The following is a 22,115-nucleotide window of genomic DNA, read 5'->3' as shown; positions in this document are numbered from 1 at the left end:
AAGAATATCTTCTGAATGTTAAAAGTATTTTCTGAAATATAAAAAAAACTACTTAGGACAAAACTGTTTTGTCTCAAGAGAGGCCCATGCACTGATGTATAAGCTTTTATTAATACCATTATTTGACCAGATTACAAGATCATTGATAATTTTTTAAATCAAACCCTATACAATTTATTTATCTATACGAGCATAGAGCGTGGAAAGATACAAATTTCTTGACCTACCCTACATAAACATATTATTCTAGTTACGTAATCTCGAGATATTTATACCCAAATGTATACAGATATCTTCGTTATGAAATATTGATTCACAGGATGCAGTTCATAACAAGTTTATATGTAAACATTTAAATACAAATATCTGGAGATTGAATAAGAAAAATAATATGTTTATGTCGATCGCGCGTGAACCTTACCTTTTCACGCTCTATGTAGATATAGAAAAATAAATATAGGGTTTCATTTCAAACAGTATATATGACTTTAAAATCTCGTAAAATATTGATATTAGGAAAAAGGTTTATACATTAGTGCACTAGTCCCCTGATGCAGTGCAATTTTATCCTAACAAATTTTGATATAAAATCGTATAAATAAACAAGATATTTAGAATTCATCTGAAACACTCTCTACTTATTCCGACGATATAGGTAATCGGTTATCTGCAAACAAAAGTCATTAAAAAAATTATGGTATCGTTGGGTCAAAGTTGTCGTGTTCAGATCACAATTTTAGCATACGTATCGTATAAAATAGATTAAAAAAATATATAGAATAAATAATAATCATCCATTTAAAATGTTTAAAAAACATCATCCCTCTGCTTCGTCTCGTACAATACGAAACAGGTATGATACGGTAGTTTTGGGAAGATATAAAGAAGAGCTGATTAACAGAGGCTAATCAGCTTGTCGAAAGAGCATTTTTTTAACGATGATTAACGACTGTATGACTCGTGTTTACGCATGCCACCGGTATATATTCGGTACAATCCGTGTCTGTACATCGAGTCTGCTACGGAACACAATTTCAAGCGCATCCTCTGTACGTAACTTCGTCGTCTTCAAATACATCCGCTGACAACATGCAGAAGAACATGCAGAAGAACATGTTCAACCAAACCCTCGAGGACATCTTAGAGAAGAACCTTCCAGAGAAAGAATTGTCCGAAGTTAAGCGCCTTCTATACGGCCGTGAATTACAGTAAGATTTATTAATTTTCCATTCGCTTATTAGAAAGTCGCATTAGTATCGCATTCGTAGTATATCTGCAAAATATTTGACCTACGATCACGGTACACGTAGTTTTAGTTACTTTCTACGAACAGAGTTGTGGTCGTTCGTTGCCTCTAATGTTAATATCCACAAAAATAATTTCATGCGTAATATTTTTAGATCATTTCTGCAAAAAAATTGTCTTTATAAATATGCTTCCTTCCATGGACATTGACACCGTGTTGAATCGTTGAGTGAACTGATATATGTATCTAACGCACAGTGATTCTCATATTTTACTAAAATAACGTAGAAAAGTACTGAAGAAAATAATTACACTATTCAACTTTTAGTTTGGATTTGTAATTTATAAATAGCCATTTCTGATAGACTTTCGCGAACCACATACAAAATGCTTAATCTCTTCTCATTCTCACATGTTGCTTTCGATTAAATACAATTGTACAACGTTAGAAATTTGATCAATTATGAGCTATATTAAAATAGCGAATATACATAGAATTATTGCATGAATACTTTCCTCTTTCAAATATGTACCGGGTAATCATGGAAGATCCACCTTATGCTTTTGGTAATTAAACATAGTACTTTTATTAATTAGGTGCTTGGACCTTCCACAATGGACCGGAAAGACGGAATTGGACGTGAAAGGGTACGTGATGAGCGGTGGAGTGACAGAACAATTGCGCCCTCCGAGTATTGTCCGAGTTGGAATAATTCAACACGCGATTGTTTCACCAACCACTGACCCTCTACAGAAACAAAGGAACATGCTTCACCAGAAAATCCAAAAATACGTCGACTATGCTGCTGCCTGCGGAGTTAATGTACTTTGCCTCCAGGAAGCCTGGGGTACGTGAATAAATTCTGAAAGATTTTTTACTTGAAAAGAGAGAAGTTTCACAATTCTCTTTCCGGGTCACTTCAAGATTCATCGATAATAAGATTTGATACATTTAAACAGCAGTCGTACAATCACGTATTCTATAGATAAATCATGTCACTTTTATCAGTTGACACGCTCTTTGTAGATTAGTCTTGAACTAATATGAGACGATCTGATAAGCTTGGCCCATGTGCTAACATCTTCTGATAATAGTTTTGTTCAGTGGAAAGATGCATAGAAAATGTTGTTCATTTATGCAGTTTCTCAAAGCATAAAATTATTTGAATAGAAAATTCAACTTTATACTTTTATAACTTATTATATTGATTTTCGTTGTTTGTATACTTTGACTCTCGAGTTGAGATATTGGATATTTGTATGAAAAATAGAATTTTCGATTTGCAGCTATGCCATTCATTTTCTGCACAAGAGAAAAATACCCCTGGTGCGAGTTTGCCGAGGAAGTTGGAACCGGTCCAACAACGGTATTAATGTCAGAGCTTGCCCAACGTCACGGCATGGTCATTATTTCTCCGATTTTGGAGAGAGACGTCGAGAATGGTGAAACCATGTGGAACACGTCAGTGGTGATCGGCCCGGACGGAAAAGTAATTGGAAAACAGAGGAAAAACCACATTCCACGCGTAGGCGACTTCAACGAATCCACTTATTATATGGAGGGCAACACTGGACACCAAGTCTTCGACACTTGCTTCGGTCGCATCGGTATCAACATCTGTTACGGACGCCACCATCCACAAAACTGGATGATGTACGGTCTGAATGGTGCCGAGGTACAATCATTGTCCTACAAGTTTAAGAATATTACATAAATAGGCCTACTAATTATTTAAATTTGAATTTGCATAGATTGTATTCAATCCATCGGCAACCACCAGCCACACATCCGAGCCGCTGTGGTCCATTGAAGCCAGAAATGCCGCCATTGCCAATAGTTACTACACTTGCGCTATCAACCGTGTAGGAACAGAAATATTCCCCAATGAATTCACATCTGGAGATGGTGCACCAGCACACCACGACTTTGGACACTTCTATGGATCCAGCTATATCACTGCTCCCGATGGCACCAGGACACCTGGTTTGAGCCGCAGCAAAGACGGTCTCCTTGTCTGCGAAATGGATTTGAATCTCTGTCGTCAGATGAAAGATATGTGGTGTCTCAGAGTTAGTATCTTGTTTCTGATAGATTTGTCTTTCAGATTGCTCCTTTATTATATTTTCCTGTTCCAGATGACTCAAAGACTGGACATGTACGCCAAAGAACTTTCCGATTATGTGGAGAAGAACATGAACTTAAACGACACCACCAAATAAGTTCATCCATATTATGGAAAGCCTTACTAAAGGCTGTTCAAACGAGCTCTGTTTTTGATGCTCTAAGCAACAAAAAAATATGTAAAAAATATATACATATATTTTTTATAATACAGTATACCAAAGTTCTTAAAAATCTATCCCCTATCTATAATATAAAGTCACTAAAAATTGATTTCGTATAAAGAATGATTTATTCAGTCATTTAAAAACGTTATAAATAGTATTTTGGAAAAGTGCGACTTACGTCTATGTCTATAAGTTAGATCGTTAGGTTAAAATTCTTTTTACATACTTACAAATATTGTGCTAATTTAATTATAAGTAATTATTACATCCGAAATTAACTAGTTGAACCAGCGATTACTGTTGTATTATGTGTCTGCTTGCGATAATGAAGCGCTTCCTGGTAAGCTTTCTTCACAGCTTTCCTATCAGCAGGTTTTCGCGATTCGATCAATTTCGCCTCGTCCAATTCTTGAGACACTCCAAGTTTCTCTAATTTTTCACCTGGCAGCCATTGCCTGCAACGGTATATAACTTAAATATAAAAGCAGTTTAAAAAGGTTTACCGGTTAAGGTAAGTACTATTGCTCCTGTTGTGATTCTGTTTCCCATAAAGACTGTAATTGTATTGTGGGGGAATAAATTACCATGTCCGTTTGGTGTCGAAGAAGAGAACAAGAAATACTGGTTCCTTGTAATTGACTGCAAGCGCCAATACATCATCAGGTGGAGCTGGTATCGGTACACCTTTGTGTATGGTACCTCTAGGTGTGTTGGGATCTATTATCAAAGCTGGATACCATGGATAACCACGGCATTTGGCCCATACCAGCTGCAGAGCCTCTAATCCATTACTAGTCGCAGTTTGTTTGGTCTCAACTTCTTTCTTCGCCTCGCTTACTTCTTGCTTTTGTTTCTCCTCATCTGGATCCGGAGTGGTAGATCTACTTGTCGAACAACTGCTACAGCTCGACGATTGACTTTCACCTTCTCCTACATCACTGTCCATTGTTCCACTCCTGTAAACGTAAATCGTACTTTTCTCAATGTTATACTAAATAAAATGTCTAAGTAAACTCTCAAGTAAATAACTAATCGTAGCTATATTACTTTAAATATAGATAGAGAATTTCATATCTACCTATACACTTTAAAGCTATCGCTCTGTTTCTTTCTGTCATCCTCCATAACGAACATCTGATTGCTCCTACTTGCACGTGCTCTGGCTTTGCGAGTAAATAAGACCGCCGTTCGCCTGTTCACACCTCCACCACCTATTTCTTTCTCACCAAGCTGCAATTCTGCCTCGCCGCGACTTCTGTTGGTTCGATCCCTCTTTCTGGACTTAGATGCTGTTTGTTCAGATTCACTGACTGGATCCAGGTCGGGATAATCCTTACGAGCCTGCTCTATCAAAGCGCCTCCTTGCTCTTTCATTTTAATACCAGCTCGATAAAACATGGTATCTTTACGATTATATGCGAGACAATTGTTCACCATCAGATTGAAGTCGCCTTCGAAAGCACCGATCGTATCATATTCTTGTCTTTCTATTTTGGCCTAAAGTGTTACAAATTATTAGTTATACAAATCAAAACAATGAATACTTTTTCTTTTCGATGCGACAATTACCTGTATTGTAGAAAGATCCATGGGATGCGATACGATTTCCAAATAATCTGGAACTTCCTTTGTGTTCACTGGCTGTCCGAAAACATCATTCACATCTTTCGCTTTGATGGCCTCCAACAAAGTACGCAGGATACTTTCCAATGGACGTAGTTCAAACCAAAGACATTTTTCCTTTCTGTAAGATTAAATATCCTGTAATCTCTCGTTCAAATATCTATATGTGAATTAAATTCTATTTCTTCACAATAATCTTACACTTTGAATAATTCTTTCTTCAGCTTCTCACGCTTGCGAACTAATTCGCAGAGTAGCCGAGCACGCTCCAAATCTTGACGTAAACATTGCCAATATTTCAGCTGCCGATACAATTCTCCGCGTAATTCGCTGTCCGGTGGCGGTGATGAATGGTCCCCAAGCGGTGGAGGTCTGGATTGTGGATGTGAACTTTGTAGTCTTCTAAGCAGCGGTACTCCATTTCTGTTTTGACGTTTCAGGGTCCAATATGCTATGAGACGCTGTATCAATTGACTTTTCTTAGGCATCCCCTCAACTAAACTGATAAATGATACAAACATTTATAACGTACGAGCAGATAGAGACGATTAAACTAAATAGTATAATCATCTAATTATATTACCTAGCAATTTCCTTAATACGCTCGGGTGGTATGGTTGGAATAGAAATAACAGGTGCTGATGAGCTCTTTTTGTTCGCAATAGCTCTTCTTCTTGCATCAGCAGGATTAGTGGAAGGTTGATAATCAGGTGGTGTGTGTGCTTCGCAGTAAGCTGTTTTTTGAACTAACATTGGTTCTCCGTTTGCAGGTTGCACAGTCCTCATACGCATACAGAGACCAGCTTGCTGTGCACAAGTCACATGAAATGCAGCATAACAGTTGCTTTTGTGACACTGAATGCAAGCACCCGATCCTCGACGTTTACACACGCAACATGTGAGTCTCCATCTTGCGGCAGGTATACTTTCTACGCTATCTATAGGCTCCAGGAATACTGTATTAGCAAACCTTACTTCTGGTATCCACAGGGCACACACAACGTGAGCCCATGTAGCTGGACGATCGGTTTGTTTGAAAGCACCTCCTCTGTTAGGACATAGAACACAATCAACGGCTCTCGAAGGACTTTGCAAGCATCTTCTGCACAACCACTGGCCTTCAGGAATGTATGGTACTCCGTAACAATCTTGATGTACGGCTAAATTGCACATATCACAAAACAATATTGCATTACTGTTTTGACATTCTCCATCCATACAGATGCAGCACACAGCATCCTCGTCAGCTGCTACTCCTCCACCTCCATTAGTCTGCTGTTGAAAATAAGATTCTTTTTCAAGTCGGTCCATTAACAATTCAAATGTGTCAGGCTCTAACGGCGGACTAAGTCCTGCCGCTAATCGTCTTTCATTGACTATAGACAGCCACGCAGTGTCTTCTTCATCCAGATCATATTCAACTTCACCTGAAGCAGTTTTAATCAGCATTAAAATGAATATTAATCCAATATTCAGTAATATATAATTAATTTTAATTATAGAAAAATAGTATGCGTACCATCAAGTTCTTCTCCACTACGTTCCATGAATCTAATATATGAATTGGGAAGTGGTTCTGCTTCTCCTAACTTTTCTTCATATCCTTCTATTTCCTTAAAAACTGCAACTGGTAAATTACTAAGCACATTCTTCTCATCCTCTTTTTCAGGTAAACCAGTACCTTTCGATGTCGTTCCTTTATCATCAAAACCATTTTCTTCTAAAGAAATAATGGGTATAGGTTCGTCAATTCCAATTTTGTATGTCTTGTCTTCTCCAAGTGGGGTTATCTTAATAGCAAATAACAAACAAAAATGTCAAATTCCATTTATACGGAGCTACTTCAGGTATCAAAAACCGAAATTATATGTAGCAGTAGTTATTTAAAAATAAATCACGGGTAAGTGTTTGTATTCTAAAATTTCATACCAAAACAAACTTCGATGACTCTTGAGTGTTTAACGGTTCAGCATTCAAAGGACTGGCATTATCGTTATTAATACCACCTACTCTATTTCTACCCTTCTTTTTGTTTGACTGCGGAGTGTTCATCTTTCTCAATTCGTTAATTCGCTTATTGTTTACCATAAACAAACAACGTGGTTATATCACTCGCACTTTACTTTCAAATCTCTTTTACATATGTTTCGCATTCACTTCGAATATTAGTGTCGAATAACTAATAAGTCTAGTCATTGTTTTTTTAGTCTGCACCAAGTTGGGAAAGTTTACATCCGTCTGTAACGAATGCGAAGAAGAAAGACTTGTGAACGTTTGAACGAATTAGTTAACCAATTTGAGCGGCAAACATAACGTGCATCGACATGTTAATACAATGATTAACACCTTATGTACCGACGCAGAAACTGTTTTCTGATTGGTAAATTACGAAAATCGAAATTTTTGTTTTATTACTAAATATACATCGATTATCTAAATATATTAATAAGAAATATAAACAGTTTACTCGCGTTCGAATGTTTTTTTTTTTGAAAAATGTGCAAACAACAATACATTTTGAAATAGTGGAAAGCTGCCTTTACGCAACATAACATACAAAAACTATGAAGAAATTTATTATATTTACGTCTTGAATTAAGAATTCTCAAAGCCTAAATGAAAATATCAATGCTAAAATTTGATCCAGTTAGTTACAATGATCCCCTAATAAGATAAGAAGTCTTAAATTATAAGAGTTGATATCGTCAAATGAAAGATCCTAGGGTGTGTGCAGTTTCCATGTGAAATGCACACTGCAATTTGGCTCGATATACAATTCCGTTCATACAATTTTCGAATTAACGAACGTCAGAATTCGGTAAGCAGACAATAAAAAACAATTGCAGATTGTTTTCAGTTTATTGGTTGATGACGCCATTGGGTGGCCGTTTTGAAAAATTATTGAACCATTTCACTAAAAAGTGGTGCCGTCTAGTGGTAAAGGGTGTCCGGTGACTTGAACATAACACGGTCCCTGTTCAAGCTTGTCGACCCTGGTTCCGAGTGGTTCGCGTGTGGAGTGGGGGAGGGTAAGAGATCTAACTTTACACCAGTCATCGGCAGTATTTGTTCCTGTGCCCGCAGCTTTAGTCGTCTGTCTCGTAATCGAAAGTTTTCGTGCGAGGACTTAGTTTACGAGATAACCGATATCTGTGTTTTGTGAGAGTGCGGGTAGCGTTAACAGCAATTGGAATCGACTGGATTTACGACCGAGAGGCTCCATGCTTCGCTGAGAATTATGTCGGATACTGGCGCAGGATTACGATCGGTCACACGTCAAGTCAGCTGACATATTGCGCCCTGCTACACCGCAACAGCTCTTGGTAAGTGTCGCAATCGGTCTGCCCGCTCCTCAATCACGACTATTTTTATCTAATACCCATGAAATACGTGCACGCCTAACGTACACTCGATTTAATGGGCCGTTTCGCGAAATGCCTTCCGATCTAGCCGCCTCTTTGTCCCGTTCCCTCTCAAGCCACCGATTATATTCCCTTCTCTTATCCCGTCCCCTTTCCATTGATAACAAAGATGTCCGCGCGCTACGTAGTGTACAACCATTACACGGGACAAAGGGAACAACGACGCAATATCTGACCAAGTGCGTACACTCTCAAGGATGGAAGCCATGTCTCTGGTGTCCGTCCTGTTTCTTCGTGCTCTTTGACTGCGTGCGTGTGTGTCGTGTCCGTACGACGGTAGCGCCGATACAATTCAAGCGCAAATGCACACGAATGCGTTTATCCTCCCTATACCCTTCCCCCGCCGCGGTTTTCATATCCCCTTCCGTGTACCCGCATCCGCACTGATCTTAAATCCCCTCCTCTCTGCCCTTCGTGCGCTCCCTGAGCTAGCGACGGACAGTTTTTACGGGCCGCCCTAAAACTCTTCTAATTACTGCGACGAAATAAAAATTCTGTGTTTATTCTGTGCCAATAATAGTACACAAGTATTCGTGCAGAATCAACGGTGTATAAAAACTGTCAGAATTAGATGGTTTTCGATCCGATTTCAAAATAATCCCGTACAATTGCGGGTGGTTGTGCCGAACTTTGATCGGGCACACAGCTCGAGCTCGTTGGTAATCCCGTTTGCAGTCGCGTCGGAGAAGCGATTTGCTCAGGTTGTTCGTTTCTGTGTTCGCCGCCGCGTTTGCTCAGTTCGATGTAGTTTCGCATGGAAAGTGGAGTTGGAGGCGGTTGTAACTCGCGACGTCTTGTACAATAGGAACAATAGGAACGGACACACGACGGACGAAGGGTGTCGCGGGACAGAGGAAGGTTTTACGATGTGATCGGTTGTATTCAATCGGATTTCGAACTATGGTGGCTGGCTCTGCCGTTGGCTTGTTTGTTAACGACGCGAGGTTAACGCGCGTGTAACCCTGCCTGTTTCGGTGTGTGGAAACACTAATAAGCTGCGCGGTCGGGCCCACACGTGTGTACGTCGAAGTTATCCCGAGCAGAATAGTCGCTCGCGATAGAAACGATTAGCAGGTTGACGCTTGTATACGCGTAGATTATAGAACCCAGCCACACCTCGCTTTCTTTCGCTGCTGGCGATGTCGTAAAATGGCTACATACACAATTATTGACGGAGAGTAACTTCAGCATCGCGTGATGTGATGCTTTCAGAGAATTTTACTATCGATAGTCGGTAGCGTGTGCTCCTGCTCGCTCGCTCGCTCGTGCGCGCGCCAGTGTTCTCTTTTACGTCAATGAAAGTATTCAGAGTCTTATACAATTTTTGCCACATGAGAATTCCTAATTAACCTATGTCCGTGCATTTTGTCGAGAAAAACGATTCCGTCGTGGCCAGCTTATCATTGAAAATGGACGTGCTTTAAAATCACGCGAATTGCGTACGTCATGCTCACTGAAGATATCCCTACCACGTGTCCACGTGCCACCGTAGCGCCGTACAATGTCTAAAAATTACTCTCGACTGTATAATATAGAAAATATCAAATGCGTGTTTCTACGATTGTCGTCGCGATTCGTATCTACGGGACAATTTCATAATTTCGTCCGTTAGAGCTTTGCGCGAAGGTTGCGCACATTATCGGAGGATACGACGGTTGTGAAACTGGAGGCACGCGGTAAACAATCAAATTGTAGACGAATTTTTATGTAGCTATCGATACAATTGCTTTTGAAAAAAACAATGTCATTCCCAAAATTTCCTTTCATCCGCGCGATGCGTGCCAGTCGCTGATTAGCAAGTTCTTCAAACGTTTGTCTCCGGATCAAATAGAAGGTTAACGAATTCTATATATTTTTTCTTATCGTTTCTAGCCGATTACTCGAAGTTGCACGATCTTGCATCAGAAAATTATTTTCGACCAGAGTAGACCAAGAAGATTTAGCTCATTGTCAGTCGACTATATGTGTAGGAAAGGTCGCAAACATGTTTTCCTGTTCCAAACAAAAGCGTCCCGATAAGTAAGCGGGAAGTGCGAGCGAGTCATTGTTATCCAGGCGGAATGAGTCAAACGTAGGCAATCGCAGTTAGAATCATCGGGGACATTTTCAGTCTGTTTCAACAATCTGTTCATGGCCTGTAGACACCGCGACGTTGATTGAACTAGTTCTAGTTACTTTCCGTTAGAGAATTTATGTAGACCATTTGCGTTCACTTAACCTTTTACTTTTCACTGAACAATGTCCATGTGTGGGCCCTGCCATGTTGCAAGTTGTGAACATTTCTATATCTCGTGCATTGAAAATCTAACGGACAGGAGAGAATTGGAACTACTAATTTTTGGTTTGTATTAAGGGTTTTATTGAATCTGTAATTTCGTGGAACACCTTGGGGGTATTTTAAGGTTCGACGGACAGGAGAGAATTGGAACTACTAATTTTTGGTTTGTATTAAGAGTTTTATTGAATCTGTAATTTCGTGAAACACCTTGGGGGTATTTTAAGGTTCGTGGACAGTAATGGTGGTAGGGATAGGACAGTAAGCTTAGGAAGACTGATGACGTTAAGGCTTATAGGGCGCAGATGATACATTGCTTCGTACACGATGTGTAACACTTGTTTGCGGAAAGACAAAGTCGAAAATGTTTGTATTTATGAGCAGCTCGGAGATGGGTGCATTATAAAAATAGTCCTTCGTGTGTACCGTGTGGACTATAAATAGCAACGAATAGTTGCAGATGGAAACGTGTGTTAAAGTTTTGGAAAAAAAGGAGAACATGGTGAAAAATCTGAAATCTTCAAGGAGCACGTGACTAATCCGAGAGGAAGTGGCATGACTAGTAGATAAAATGACTCCAGAACATTCGCAAACGTTTGTCACAGAAATTTTTATCATGTTGCTTACGGAAATGAAAGTTTTTTGGGGTCATTCGTCACGCGTGTGCGCCTTATTTAAGCGTTAATACGTTAAACAGTTGATAACCCTGTTTCTCGTGAGATCCTTTGATATCTCAGAAATGTCGATTTTGCTGTTCGTCAATGACATAGTAATACTTTTATTTAAATACGAAAAAGCTTGAATTTGTTTCCGAGGTTTTCGTGCGGATCGGACAATGATATGTAAAACAATGTTACGCAATTAAGAAGACAATTTATTTATGTTATGTGTTAACGACGAACATGTTTCTCGTCACGTGAACGCATTGTTAATTTTGATACACGACTATCTAGCTGTCAGATGTTTATTGCACGATTGCAATTCGACGGGCGACTAATATTAGAGCTCAAGATCGTTCGGTAATTGTACGTCAATGGCGAGTTAATTTCACTGATCACTTTAAACTTACGTCTCTCTCTTCTTTGTACCATGACAGAAAAAAAATGTTTATTCGACGCTTCCGGTTTATCGAACGTGAATCGCCATCTTCAATCACTACCGACCGAATGTAATTCATAACTAATTTTCCTGTTTTGCAATTTTTCACCAAACTGTATCCCCGAACAAGTATAAATAAATAAAGGACATTTTACTTCTCATCGAACTTTTAATATGTTTATCGACACGTGTCTCATCGAAGTGACGTTACCGTCTGTCAGTGAATTTAATGATTCAGTGATTTAACTAGCGAGAGAAAGGAATACACAGGGGTTTGATCTCGTATGTAATGGGAACTGAAAATGAATCAACGATCGGTGACTAAAGGGAAATTTCTCTTTCGCCAGTCGTACTTCTTTTTCCTGCAAATTACCCCCATCCTTTTGCGATTCGAGTTTGATTCATTTCTCAATTACTGGCGTGGTGTGACGTCACTTGGACTGAACTAACGGATTTAAATCCCGTTCATTTCGTTCTTTGGCCCTTTCACTGCGGGATTTCACCGAATCACGGACCCACTATGCAGAACGCAGTTAATTACTTATTTGTTGGAAACGATCCCTGATATCGGGCATCTCTTCGCCTGGTGTGTTTTGTTTAAAGCGTTCAAAGCAACAGGTTCGATAGCCGTTGTCGAAGGAAAAACTGATTTCCATGATCTGATTAATTAAATATGCGTATGTACGTACACCCACACATGTATTCGTATCACGATTAAACATTGTTGGTTGTTAATTGTTCAGTAATCCATTCTTCACGACGAGTATGGTTTTTAGACAGTGAAAGTGAAGACGTGTCTTTTAGCCTTAGAAGTGTGGATAGTTGTGTGCCGATCTGACATGTGTTGTAGTAATAATAAGAGAAAAGGAACGGTGGCAGAACAAAGAAAGCAACCCTCTTCTTTATCCTTTTATTTCATCTGTCGGCACGCATCAAAGAGCATGTAATTTTAATTTTATTCCGTCATGGAGCTAGCACTTGGCGCGACATCTGGTGGATCATTTGAAAGATACAGTATGTGTCGCCATGTAACGTTAGAGTATTATTAGACAATTATATAAAAACACGTATTAATTTTCCATTTTCCAAGAATTTCATCGCACAAAGATAATCGCATATATTATCGCAACATGTATAATAAATTAGAGCTTTACCTTTAGTTTTTGACGTTTTTTGGTGTAGAAAAGAAGAACTACGTATCTCTGATTCCATAATATTAAAAATATATATATATTTAAAGTATGTATAATATATTTAATAATTTTAATTAATTGCGTTTTATTATTTTATATATAAATGTCAAATAATTAAAAACGTATACGTTATTATAATTGACATTCAATATGTTTCTTATTCGTAGAAAATCCAATAAAACCATCAGAAATTAATATTCTTTTGCGCAATGGTCCAAAAATCGGTAATTTGTGGCCAAAATGAAAGATATTTTTGTGTCAATTTTTTAAAAATACAAATCTAATTTCTAATATATGATTTAACTGTTCAGCGTAAAATTATTGAATATTTTTCGCACAAATTGTTCTTTTATCACAGGACTCAATTAGGAATTTTAAGAAACTTTTTCTTTAGCAAAAATCTCTCCGCAGATTTGTTAACGAGCTGTTCACGAAAAACAATCATAGGAACAAGTAGAGCTGGCCGCGACGACAATAAAAGGACTACGAAACCGCGCTCGAAACTTGTACAAGTCATCATACATGAAATTCTCCCCATTTTTTTTCACGTGTAAGTAATAATTTTAAGGAAAACGTCATTGGACTCTTATTCCAGTGAACATTTAGTCTTAACACCTAGTCTAAAGAACATTTCGTAATTTTTGGGACTCAAAATAATTAATAGTTTAAACGTGATAGCCGTTTGTATCTGTGTCGTGTGTCGCACTCCATGGGCACCGTATAAAATTTGTATGTGGTGTGTATGCTATATACGTTAATAATAAGTACTCATGAGTTTGTATGTAAATTTTCATTTTCACACGAAGTTTTTGAAAAACTAGAATGAAAGAAAAGTTTCCTTTGCCAACGAAAAAGATTACTCATTGGCAAAAAGAATGTAAAAATGCTATTAGACCTTGTCAATTTATACGTTTTCTTGCATTTGAAAAAAGTCTGCGTGTATCATAAAATCGTATAGATCTACTAAACTACTGGTAGATATATCCAGTAAATTATGTAAAAAATATTTTTCTTCAAAAATGTAAAGAATATCATTAATAGAAAACACATCCATTTAGTTGTAAATCCATTTTATGCTCAAAACTCTGTGTCAGGAGGTCGATGCATTGACCTCGTACAATGTAAGATGAACTGCACAGGTGATCTGAATACTACGTAACGAACAGGAAGATACCTTGGTGGTGGTTAATCTAATGTTCACTATCACTGCACTATTCGCTAAACACTGATCACGTATTCTATGCTAATTAAGAACGAAGTTTCCTGGTTAAATGAATTTGTGACCCTGAAAAAAACAGATTGTTTTATAAGACGTGTTCGAAGTTCGTACCGTTAGCGGCATGTACCGCGATAGCACATTTTTTTTTTAACTACTCGCAGCATCACTGGTATAAACCTGTTGCACACATAAGAATGATTAAGAATATTATAATTACGATGTCTTTCTCATCTCTATACTTGGATTGAACTGCGGAAGACTGGCATGATGGCCGACGACGGCCATCATTTTCTATCAGCGATTTTCAACTGTTTTCTATCGAAGCGAAGGTTTAATAGCAAAACTTTTCTTTCATTCTAACTTTTGTGCGACATGCAGAAATTAAAATTTTTTAGTTGATACCACGCAAAAATTTCGTATGGTACGTACGGAGTACGCGAGAATAAGGGTTATAGAGTTTTTCTGAAAATATCACTTACAGGTAGTAAAAGAAAATATGGAAAATTTTATGTATGCTGACTTGTACAAATTTCGAGCGCGGTACAAAACCTGAACGTAGACTTCTACCGTCGCGTACAGCTGGCTGTCTTGTCATGGCCAGCGGTACTTGCTCACTGATTGGTCAGTGTTTTTCATAAATTTTCAGGAATCACCACTTTCAAGAGTTTACAATATTTTTGGAACACTCTGTATATCCTAACAGCATATTTGCTATTCTATTTTTGTAAAAGCACACCTGTCTTCTACAAACGCATTGCTTGAAAAGAAAATAGAAAGAAATCAATCTAAATTGTTATAAATCTTTCACTGGTCGTGTATATAGCTTACAATATGCGTATGACATACATAAATATCTAAAATATTTTTATTTACATGTATAATAGTATAATATAAAGTTACATGATTTCTTATAAACAATTAAAATAAGTAATTACATCAAATTTTATGATTTTGTCTTTATAGTATTATATTTGATCAAAGAGTCCTTTAAAAAATAAAAACTATGCAAATTTCGAATATCTGGAAGATCGTTGATACAATAAAAAAGAAAGAGAAAGAATTCATTATACAATTGAAGTTGAAAAATTGTGTTCTGGTCACAAATTTTTGGACCACTGTGCTGTGATACAATAATCTTGTTCGTCTAGTTTGATAAAATATCATATTGTGTGTTATTTGCAATCTTCCAAGACATTTGAATCGTTCGGATACTATCTCACGAATTCTATTTCCATCGCATGTGGAGTAGTGTGTCTGTGTCGTTAATTGAATAAAGAAAAAGAAATAAAGTAATTTGCTAATTGAACGATTTATTTCATCGAAGCTATATGCCCTAACCTCACCGCTGCGGCGCGCTGCGAGCAGAGTCGCTCGGTGTGTCGTAGTTGGTTGCGCGTCCGCCCAAAGGCAGCAGATCCGTGCGATCGCCATCATGAAAACATTCGGCCGTCGTCGTCGTTATCGTTGTTTCTCCTCCGTCCTTGCAGGTTCCTCGGATTGAAGTAATATCGAGCGCTCGAGCGCGAAGTTGCACACAAAGAGCGAGAGAGAGAGAGACTGCGAGAGCGAGCACGGGCGCGCGCGAGAGAAAGAAACAGAGAAAGGGAGAGCTATTTGGTAACGTTTCGTTTTAGCTTGCTGCGAAGAGCATCGGGAGACAAAGCGAACGCGCGCATTTAGTGGCCAGGCGATTTGCGCCGAGATTCACGAACCAGGGCTTGAAGGAGAGACTCTCCCGAGCGACGGCTCTTCGCTATCGATGGCACGTCGTCTAACATCGCGATAAGGATACACGGGGAACCCACTTAAATGCCTCGAACCAATTCTTACTCCATGTTGTGCATTGGTTGCGACACGACTGCGTGTTGGAAAGTGAGTAATATCACATTTCCCGATCACGCCTCTTGCAATGGGACTTTATCGCGTTCGAACGGGAAAATCGAGTCGGTTGTGTCGATGATACGTCGCGCTCGAAACTCCTCCGTCCCCGCAGATTTCTTTCTCCTCGTCTGCCTTCTTCCCCTTTTTCTCGTACTACCCCGTCCACTGTTTTTCTCTCTCCTCATTCCTGATTCCCGAGTTTTACTTGCCCTTGGAGGAATCATTCTCAGCGATCACCACGAGGGGAACGGCCCTTGCTTTGTGATAATCGTTGTGCTGCTGACGATTTCTAATTCTCTGTGTTGACTGTTTTATGTGTGTGTGTGTGTGTGTGTGTGTACATATATATATGTGTGTTTTTGCACCAGTGAAAATTCGACATGAAATCTCCTGTGCTTATTCAGTTCCCCTTTTCTGCAGTATTACGGTCGTAGTTGATCACTCGCGTTTCCATAGATTGTATTCATCCTAAACATCTAGTGACAACTCATATTCCAAGAGAAATAAAAACGTGAGCAACTACACCCTCTGAATGTATATTTATGCGGATCCTTCATCAGTAAAGGAACCTGCGATAACAACAAAAGCTTTGTGCTAAGGTCCACTGTGATCTTTATTGTCTTTTGGAAAATCTTTAATCCTTTTATTAATATATCGGAGCAATACATTTGTAGTTGATTCAATTTAAAGTTGATATTTGATAAAGCGTTACAGAATTTTTAACGGTGGTTCTAACTCAAGACAATTCCATTTTTCTTCTGTCAAAAATTCATTAAATGTATTGATAGCTTGTGTAATTGTATTTATTATGTTTATTGAAAGATAAATAAATTATCTTTTAAGCATCAATCAAAACAATTAATTGTCAAGCTCATAAAGTTGAGAGCAACATTATAAATATGACCGTTCAATGCTTGGTGTAGTATATCTTAGTTTCTATATGTATGTTCAATACTGATTTATATACGTAGAATACTATTTTTTGCTACATACTATATTATGTCACAAGATCTATTGTTGTACATGTATTGCATATGTGATATTGTATATATATATATTTAACATATGTGTAAGATAAGGAGTAATTGCTTTCATTATTCAATTATTCAAGCTGTTAATGATCTCTCTTCTTTTCATTTGCACAAGCCATATTATGGCTTTTGTGTGTGTCGCTTATATATGTTATAAATAATATATATATATAATATAAACAGATTGTACATAGGTTAAATGTATGTACAAACAAATGTTTCCTTTTCTCATTTGTGATATTAAAAAGAAAATTGATTTTGGTAGGTGAATATATGGTGACACGCGGTCGTGAAGGAGCAATCAGAGAGCGAGCTGTGGCAAGAGACACTTACTTATCCCTTATTTAGCTGATTGCAACTACTCGCTATTCGTCGAGTGATTGCAAATAATAAAGAAACAAGGACTTGTTTGATTGCAAAAGTTCTATTGGGATAAACAGGAGAAATGGAACGAGAGTCTAATCCAATGCAAGCTCTGTGCCGTAGTGGCTGTGGATTTTATGGCTCACCAGCCACAGATGGCCTTTGTTCTCTTTGTTATAAAGAAAACCTAAAAAAGAAGCAGCAACCTCCTGTGTCAGCTGCCACTGTACAGACATCACAGACCGTATCTGGTAACGCTGGCACGTTGCAAGGCGGTTTTGGTAGCCCTGCAGCTACAGGAACAACAGCCCAACCTACCATTCCTACTATACCTCAACCAACGACAGATCTACCCAATCCCAAAGAAGTAAGTCTAACAATATTTTTATTTTTCTACTAGTTGCATTAAAAAATAATGAGAGTGTTATAGATATTTGAATAAAGTATAATTACAGCTGACTATTATTTTATGCATAATAATTGAAGAAAATTATCTTTGGTGTTTTGTATGGTCTGATACCAAATAAAGTAGATATTTCCATAGCCATGTTTTATACTATTGTGACACATATATTGGCAGACTGGGTTACAAATTTCATGCATTATCTGATGACTTGAAAACTGCTAAGTCAGACTAATGTTTCCAATTTTCATTCAAACTAATTGAGGTTTACTAAGTGTGTATAAAATTCATTTATTGAAGACTGTTGTTTTCAATGAATTTTCAGAGTCATTTATAGAAATTCTATTATAGGCATCATATTATAATTTAATATTGCATATATGAAATTGTCAGATGAGTTCTCATATTAAGAGACAGCTTTATTTTAAGCCATGCTTAGGAAGTTCACTGCTCATTATTATATTACTATAGTTTAGTACATTCTAAACTTTTTTCAGGAAGTAGTATAAAACAAAAATGTGTTTATGAATAGAAGAATTAATGTTTTACCTATCACAAGGTTATTAATGAGTTCTTTCATGATTGTACTACATATAAAAACAAATGTTTAATGATTCTATTTGAGAAAAAATTATTAGATATGAGATAACTTGCAAGAGGTTTATAAATGAGGTTGAAAAATTGTGGAAGAAGCTCTTAAAACGTTATTATATTAGTAAAAGTCCAGTTATTAATTGTGCTGCGTTTCGACAGATAAACAGGGAAGATCAAGAAAGTGAAGTAGGCATAAGCAGTGGAGCAGTAGCAGAAGGTTCAGTGAGTAGCGGGGACGCAGACGACTGCTTTGACGGCAAAGAGACTGACAAAGAATCTAAGAAGAAGAAAAATCGTTGCGCAGTGTGTCGCAAAAAAGTTGGTTTGACCGGTAGGTGAACCTATGATTATAAATCATTATTGCTGTTTATAAATATCTATGCAATTTTCTCAATCATTTTTCAGGATTTGAGTGTCGTTGTGGAGGACTGTTCTGCTCTGTGCATCGATACAGTGACAAGCACGACTGCAAGTTTGATTACAGAGAAATGGGCGCTCAAGAAATTCGGCGCAACAATCCAGTTGTTGTTGGTGAAAAAGTGCAAAAAATTTGAACTATTTAGTGCGTAGTCGTTGGGAAAATGGTTATATAACTATATAAACAAACAGAATATAAAACGGAGAAAACGAGATAAATTATCTGGCAGCTGATTGCACGTCGAGGGGCGAAACGGGTGAATGCGAGTTCATGAACGAAAGAGAACGACGCGGAAATACGTGTACGTGCTTGCGTGAGTGAGACGAAGAGAGAAAGCTGATTTAGTGAGAATGTAAAAAGACGAGCGAGATAGCTAAATACACATATGAGCAAGAGAGAGAAAGAAAGAGAGAGAAAAAGAGAGAAGAGAGAGAGAGAGAATGAGTAGTAAAATTAATATGTAATACACGGTATATATATACGCGGTTAGGGAAATGAGGAAAAAATGAAATTTTCGCAGAAACGGATACGAAACGAGTTACAAAAGATGATAGAACAAATGAACATTTGGAGTGCGTGCCGCGTGTACGAATGCTTCGAAAAATCGGATGCCAGTGCCATGTCAGTTTGTCATCTTATCGAGAGTTTTAATCGAGAATATATTTGGTTCTAACTGCTGCCAGCTTACTACACTACTATTACCTATTATTATGTACAACTATTACGGTTTATTATTATTCTATATTATGTTTATTAATTTACTTAAACGCAAAATTTGCATAAGAGACAGCGAGAGAGAGAGAGAATGAGAGTGAGAGAGAAAGGAAGTGTTAGAGACAAAAAGAGAGAGAGAGAGAGAAAGTTTTAGAGAAAGGAACAAAAAGTTTGTTTTCAAACTAAACGAAACTCACGAATTCTTGGTGCGGTCAGTCTGTCCGAGACGTCTAATCGGGAGTTGTGGTTTTTTGAGTCGTGAAAGCAGAAACAAATTTTATATAAATACCATTTCTGTTTGGTTTCGTAATTATCAAAACTTACAAAACTAAAAAAAAATAATAAAAAAGGGAATGTTGCTTAGGTAGTGGCTGACGTTGATGGGTGATCACAATCCTAGGTTAACGATTAGTCTAATAATTATTAAGTATATTAGTCTATTGATTCATAAATAATGCAATGAACTATAAGTAGTACTGTGTGTTTATGTCCAATTTCACGTGAATATAACCAGCATTATTCCTCATTAAATATGTTTCAAACTATATTGCAAATCATTATTTACGCCGTGTTCACGAATCTCCGTTAAACAAATGAAACTAAACAAAGGTGAAGTCCTTGTTCTTTATATATTTCCTGATGGTTTCAGTAGTGGATCAGTTCGAATCGGAGCTGTGTTATTGAACCGAGTCGTTTTCTCGATTTTTCTTCTTTTTTCCCTTCTTACGTGTATAATCGTACATATTTAGATATGCGCGAGAAACAGAGAGCAAAAGCGAGAGAGAGAGAGAGTGAAAGAAAGAATGTAAAAGAGAATAAGATTGGTGCTAGTTTCGCTTGTACCACGTGCAAACTGAAGACACGATGAAACGTCTTAAGAAAAAAGGCCAGCCCGAGAAATACATTTAACAAGAGAGGCCCCTCGACGAAGGGATAACTATCACCCTCCAATATTGAGCGATTATTATTTTCTTCGGGATAATTGAAACATTTCTCCGTCTGTTTTTTAACCATTTTCTTCCGTGTTGCAATATACAGTTTCAGTTTTCGCCAGCGTGTCCGAAAACTTTTTAATTAGGGCTCGTAGAGAAAAAAGAGAGAGAAAGAGAACAAGAAAGAATGCGTGAGCGTGTGCGTGCGTGAGTTTGCAGTTGCCACGGTTAGGTTTGTTTGAATTTTCACGAGTCATTATTTCTGTTGGGGGAAAGCAAAAGGAAGATAGAGAAAAAAAGAAAAATTAAACGAACCAAGGAAGAAGTCTCATGTGTAAAGTCTGCAACGAAATCGCTTTATAGTTGCTGATGTATTTTTCTTTTGATCTTTATCATAGGAAACCGAGAAAACTCTTCGTTAGAAATGGTGTGAATAGAAAATCTGATAGTTGTCATTGAGTTTTTAGCAAATTCTTTAATAGAGGGGGAGTGAAAGAGAGCGAGAGGAACATAGAAAGAAAGGTGTGTGCGTGTGCGTGTGTGTGTGTGCGTGTGTGTGTAAGAGAGGGGGAGAGGGTGTGTAAAAAGGGAGAGAAAGAGAGAGACGAAAAACACCGCGCCGAAAATCGTATATCATCACACGTTTTTGCTGTCTTCGAAATACTTGCGTTTTCTTTCTTTCTTTATTATTATTATTATTATTATTATTATTATTATTATTATTATTATTATTAATATTATTTTTTAAACGAGTATATCGATCCTTCGCCCTTTTGAACTTGCGTGTGACAGCCGATAGCGACAATTAACAAACAAAAAAAAAGTAAAACGAAGTCTCTAATGAAACGCAAAAGAAAAAGTACTGTATCGAATTACGTTATAGAATAAAGTAAATTGTTCTTATTTCAGTATCACGTTATCGATGCTCCTCTATATATAAATAATATATATATTATATAAATATATATATATTTTTTTCTTTAGTGAAAATTGTACATTATCCGTCGGAGAGAGAGCGAGAGAGAGAGAGAGAGAGAGAGAGAGAGAGAGAGTTAGGTGAGCAAAAAAGTAAAGCAAAGAAAAGAAAAGGGAAAAACAACAGCGTGGTTGAAGTTCTGACAATGACTTTGGTCGGCCGGCGGTGACTCGCGTAGCCATTTTGCCGTGACTTTCAACAGAACACTTTAAAACATTAACGTTTGTGGGACAATATTATGTGTGTACAGAGAGTGAGACTTATCGGTCGTCACAATTTTTCAACTTTTTGTAATAATCGTCGTGCGAAGAAATGTTATAAATAAAAATCGTATTGTTTCAATAGAACTACGAGGATATTGACATTGTTGAACGCTTTTACATCATCTTACGTACACGCTATGACTACTATCGGGATCATACACATATCGCGTGATCCC

The 22,115-nt window shown here is 37.6% G+C and overlaps 3 protein-coding genes across 6 annotated transcripts; 2 read left to right on the top strand and 1 right to left on the bottom strand.

The window, feature by feature from the left end:
- Positions 1 to 995: 995 nt before the first annotated feature.
- pyd3 (beta-ureidopropionase pyd3) lies at positions 996 to 3,576 on the top strand. Its single transcript, XM_033476719.2, has 5 exons — positions 996 to 1,208; positions 1,843 to 2,093; positions 2,533 to 2,921; positions 2,998 to 3,315; positions 3,382 to 3,576. The coding sequence occupies exons 1-5, from the start codon at positions 1,090 to 1,092 to the stop codon at positions 3,463 to 3,465; spliced, it is 1,161 nt and encodes a 386-aa protein (XP_033332610.1). The 5' UTR covers positions 996 to 1,089; the 3' UTR covers positions 3,466 to 3,576.
- Positions 3,577 to 3,640: 64 nt separating this feature from the next.
- On the bottom strand, positions 3,641 to 7,479 carry Br140 (bromodomain-containing protein 140). Its single transcript, XM_033476715.2, has 8 exons — positions 7,087 to 7,479; positions 6,677 to 6,947; positions 5,741 to 6,584; positions 5,359 to 5,658; positions 5,104 to 5,278; positions 4,613 to 5,031; positions 4,119 to 4,490; positions 3,641 to 3,989 (listed from the first exon to the last, which is right to left on the bottom strand). Exons 1-8 carry the CDS (start codon positions 7,243 to 7,245, stop codon positions 3,809 to 3,811), a joined length of 2,721 nt encoding a protein of 906 aa, XP_033332606.1. The 5' UTR covers positions 7,246 to 7,479; the 3' UTR covers positions 3,641 to 3,808.
- Positions 7,480 to 8,203: 724 nt separating this feature from the next.
- Positions 8,204 to 21,608, top strand: drn (zinc finger AN1-type doctor no). Of its 4 annotated transcripts, XM_033476723.2 has the most exons (6): positions 8,204 to 8,480; positions 13,557 to 13,695; positions 15,999 to 16,236; positions 17,542 to 18,006; positions 18,796 to 18,967; positions 19,042 to 21,608. In XM_033476723.2, exons 4-6 carry the CDS (start codon positions 17,722 to 17,724, stop codon positions 19,188 to 19,190), a joined length of 606 nt encoding a protein of 201 aa, XP_033332614.1. In that variant the 5' UTR covers positions 8,204 to 8,480; positions 13,557 to 13,695; positions 15,999 to 16,236; positions 17,542 to 17,721; the 3' UTR covers positions 19,191 to 21,608. The 4 variants fall into 4 exon arrangements, with proteins under 4 accessions (XP_033332614.1, XP_033332613.1, XP_076377725.1 ...); XM_033476722.2 differs by lacking the exon at positions 13,557 to 13,695; XM_076521610.1 differs by lacking the exon at positions 15,999 to 16,236.
- The last annotated feature ends 507 nt before the right edge of the window (positions 21,609 to 22,115 follow it).

The sequence above is a fragment of the Megalopta genalis genome, chromosome 5 (genome assembly GCF_051020955.1).
Source record: "Megalopta genalis isolate 19385.01 chromosome 5, iyMegGena1_principal, whole genome shotgun sequence".
Taxonomy (NCBI): Eukaryota; Metazoa; Arthropoda; class Insecta; order Hymenoptera; family Halictidae; genus Megalopta; species Megalopta genalis.
The sequence above is the reverse complement of the archived record's forward strand: the minus strand, read 5'-3'. Positions and strand labels throughout refer to the sequence as shown.

Bases quoted from the DNA above. Each gene is read 5' to 3' on its own strand.
- Br140 (XM_033476715.2), bottom strand. From the start codon at position 7,245: ATGGTAAACAATAAGCGAATTAACGAATTGAGAAAGATGAACACTCCG. The intron at 6,948-7,086 runs GTATGAAATTTT...TTTGCTATTAAG, and splicing joins AGTCATCGAAGTTTGTTTTG to ATAACCCCACTTGGAGAAGA. The intron at 4,491-4,612 runs GTAGATATGAAA...TTACGTTTACAG, and splicing joins GATAGCTTTAAAGTGTATAG to GAGTGGAACAATGGACAGTG.
- pyd3 (XM_033476719.2), top strand. From the start codon at position 1,090: ATGCAGAAGAACATGCAGAAGAACATGTTCAACCAAACCCTCGAGGAC. The intron at 2,094-2,532 runs GTACGTGAATAA...TTCGATTTGCAG, and splicing joins TTGCCTCCAGGAAGCCTGGG to CTATGCCATTCATTTTCTGC. The intron at 2,922-2,997 runs GTACAATCATTG...GAATTTGCATAG, and splicing joins ACGGTCTGAATGGTGCCGAG to ATTGTATTCAATCCATCGGC.
- drn (XM_033476721.2), top strand. From the start codon at position 17,722: ATGGAACGAGAGTCTAATCCAATGCAAGCTCTGTGCCGTAGTGGCTGT. The intron at 18,007-18,795 runs GTAAGTCTAACA...GCGTTTCGACAG, and splicing joins ATCTACCCAATCCCAAAGAA to ATAAACAGGGAAGATCAAGA. The intron at 18,968-19,041 runs GTAGGTGAACCT...ATCATTTTTCAG, and splicing joins CAAAAAAGTTGGTTTGACCG to GATTTGAGTGTCGTTGTGGA.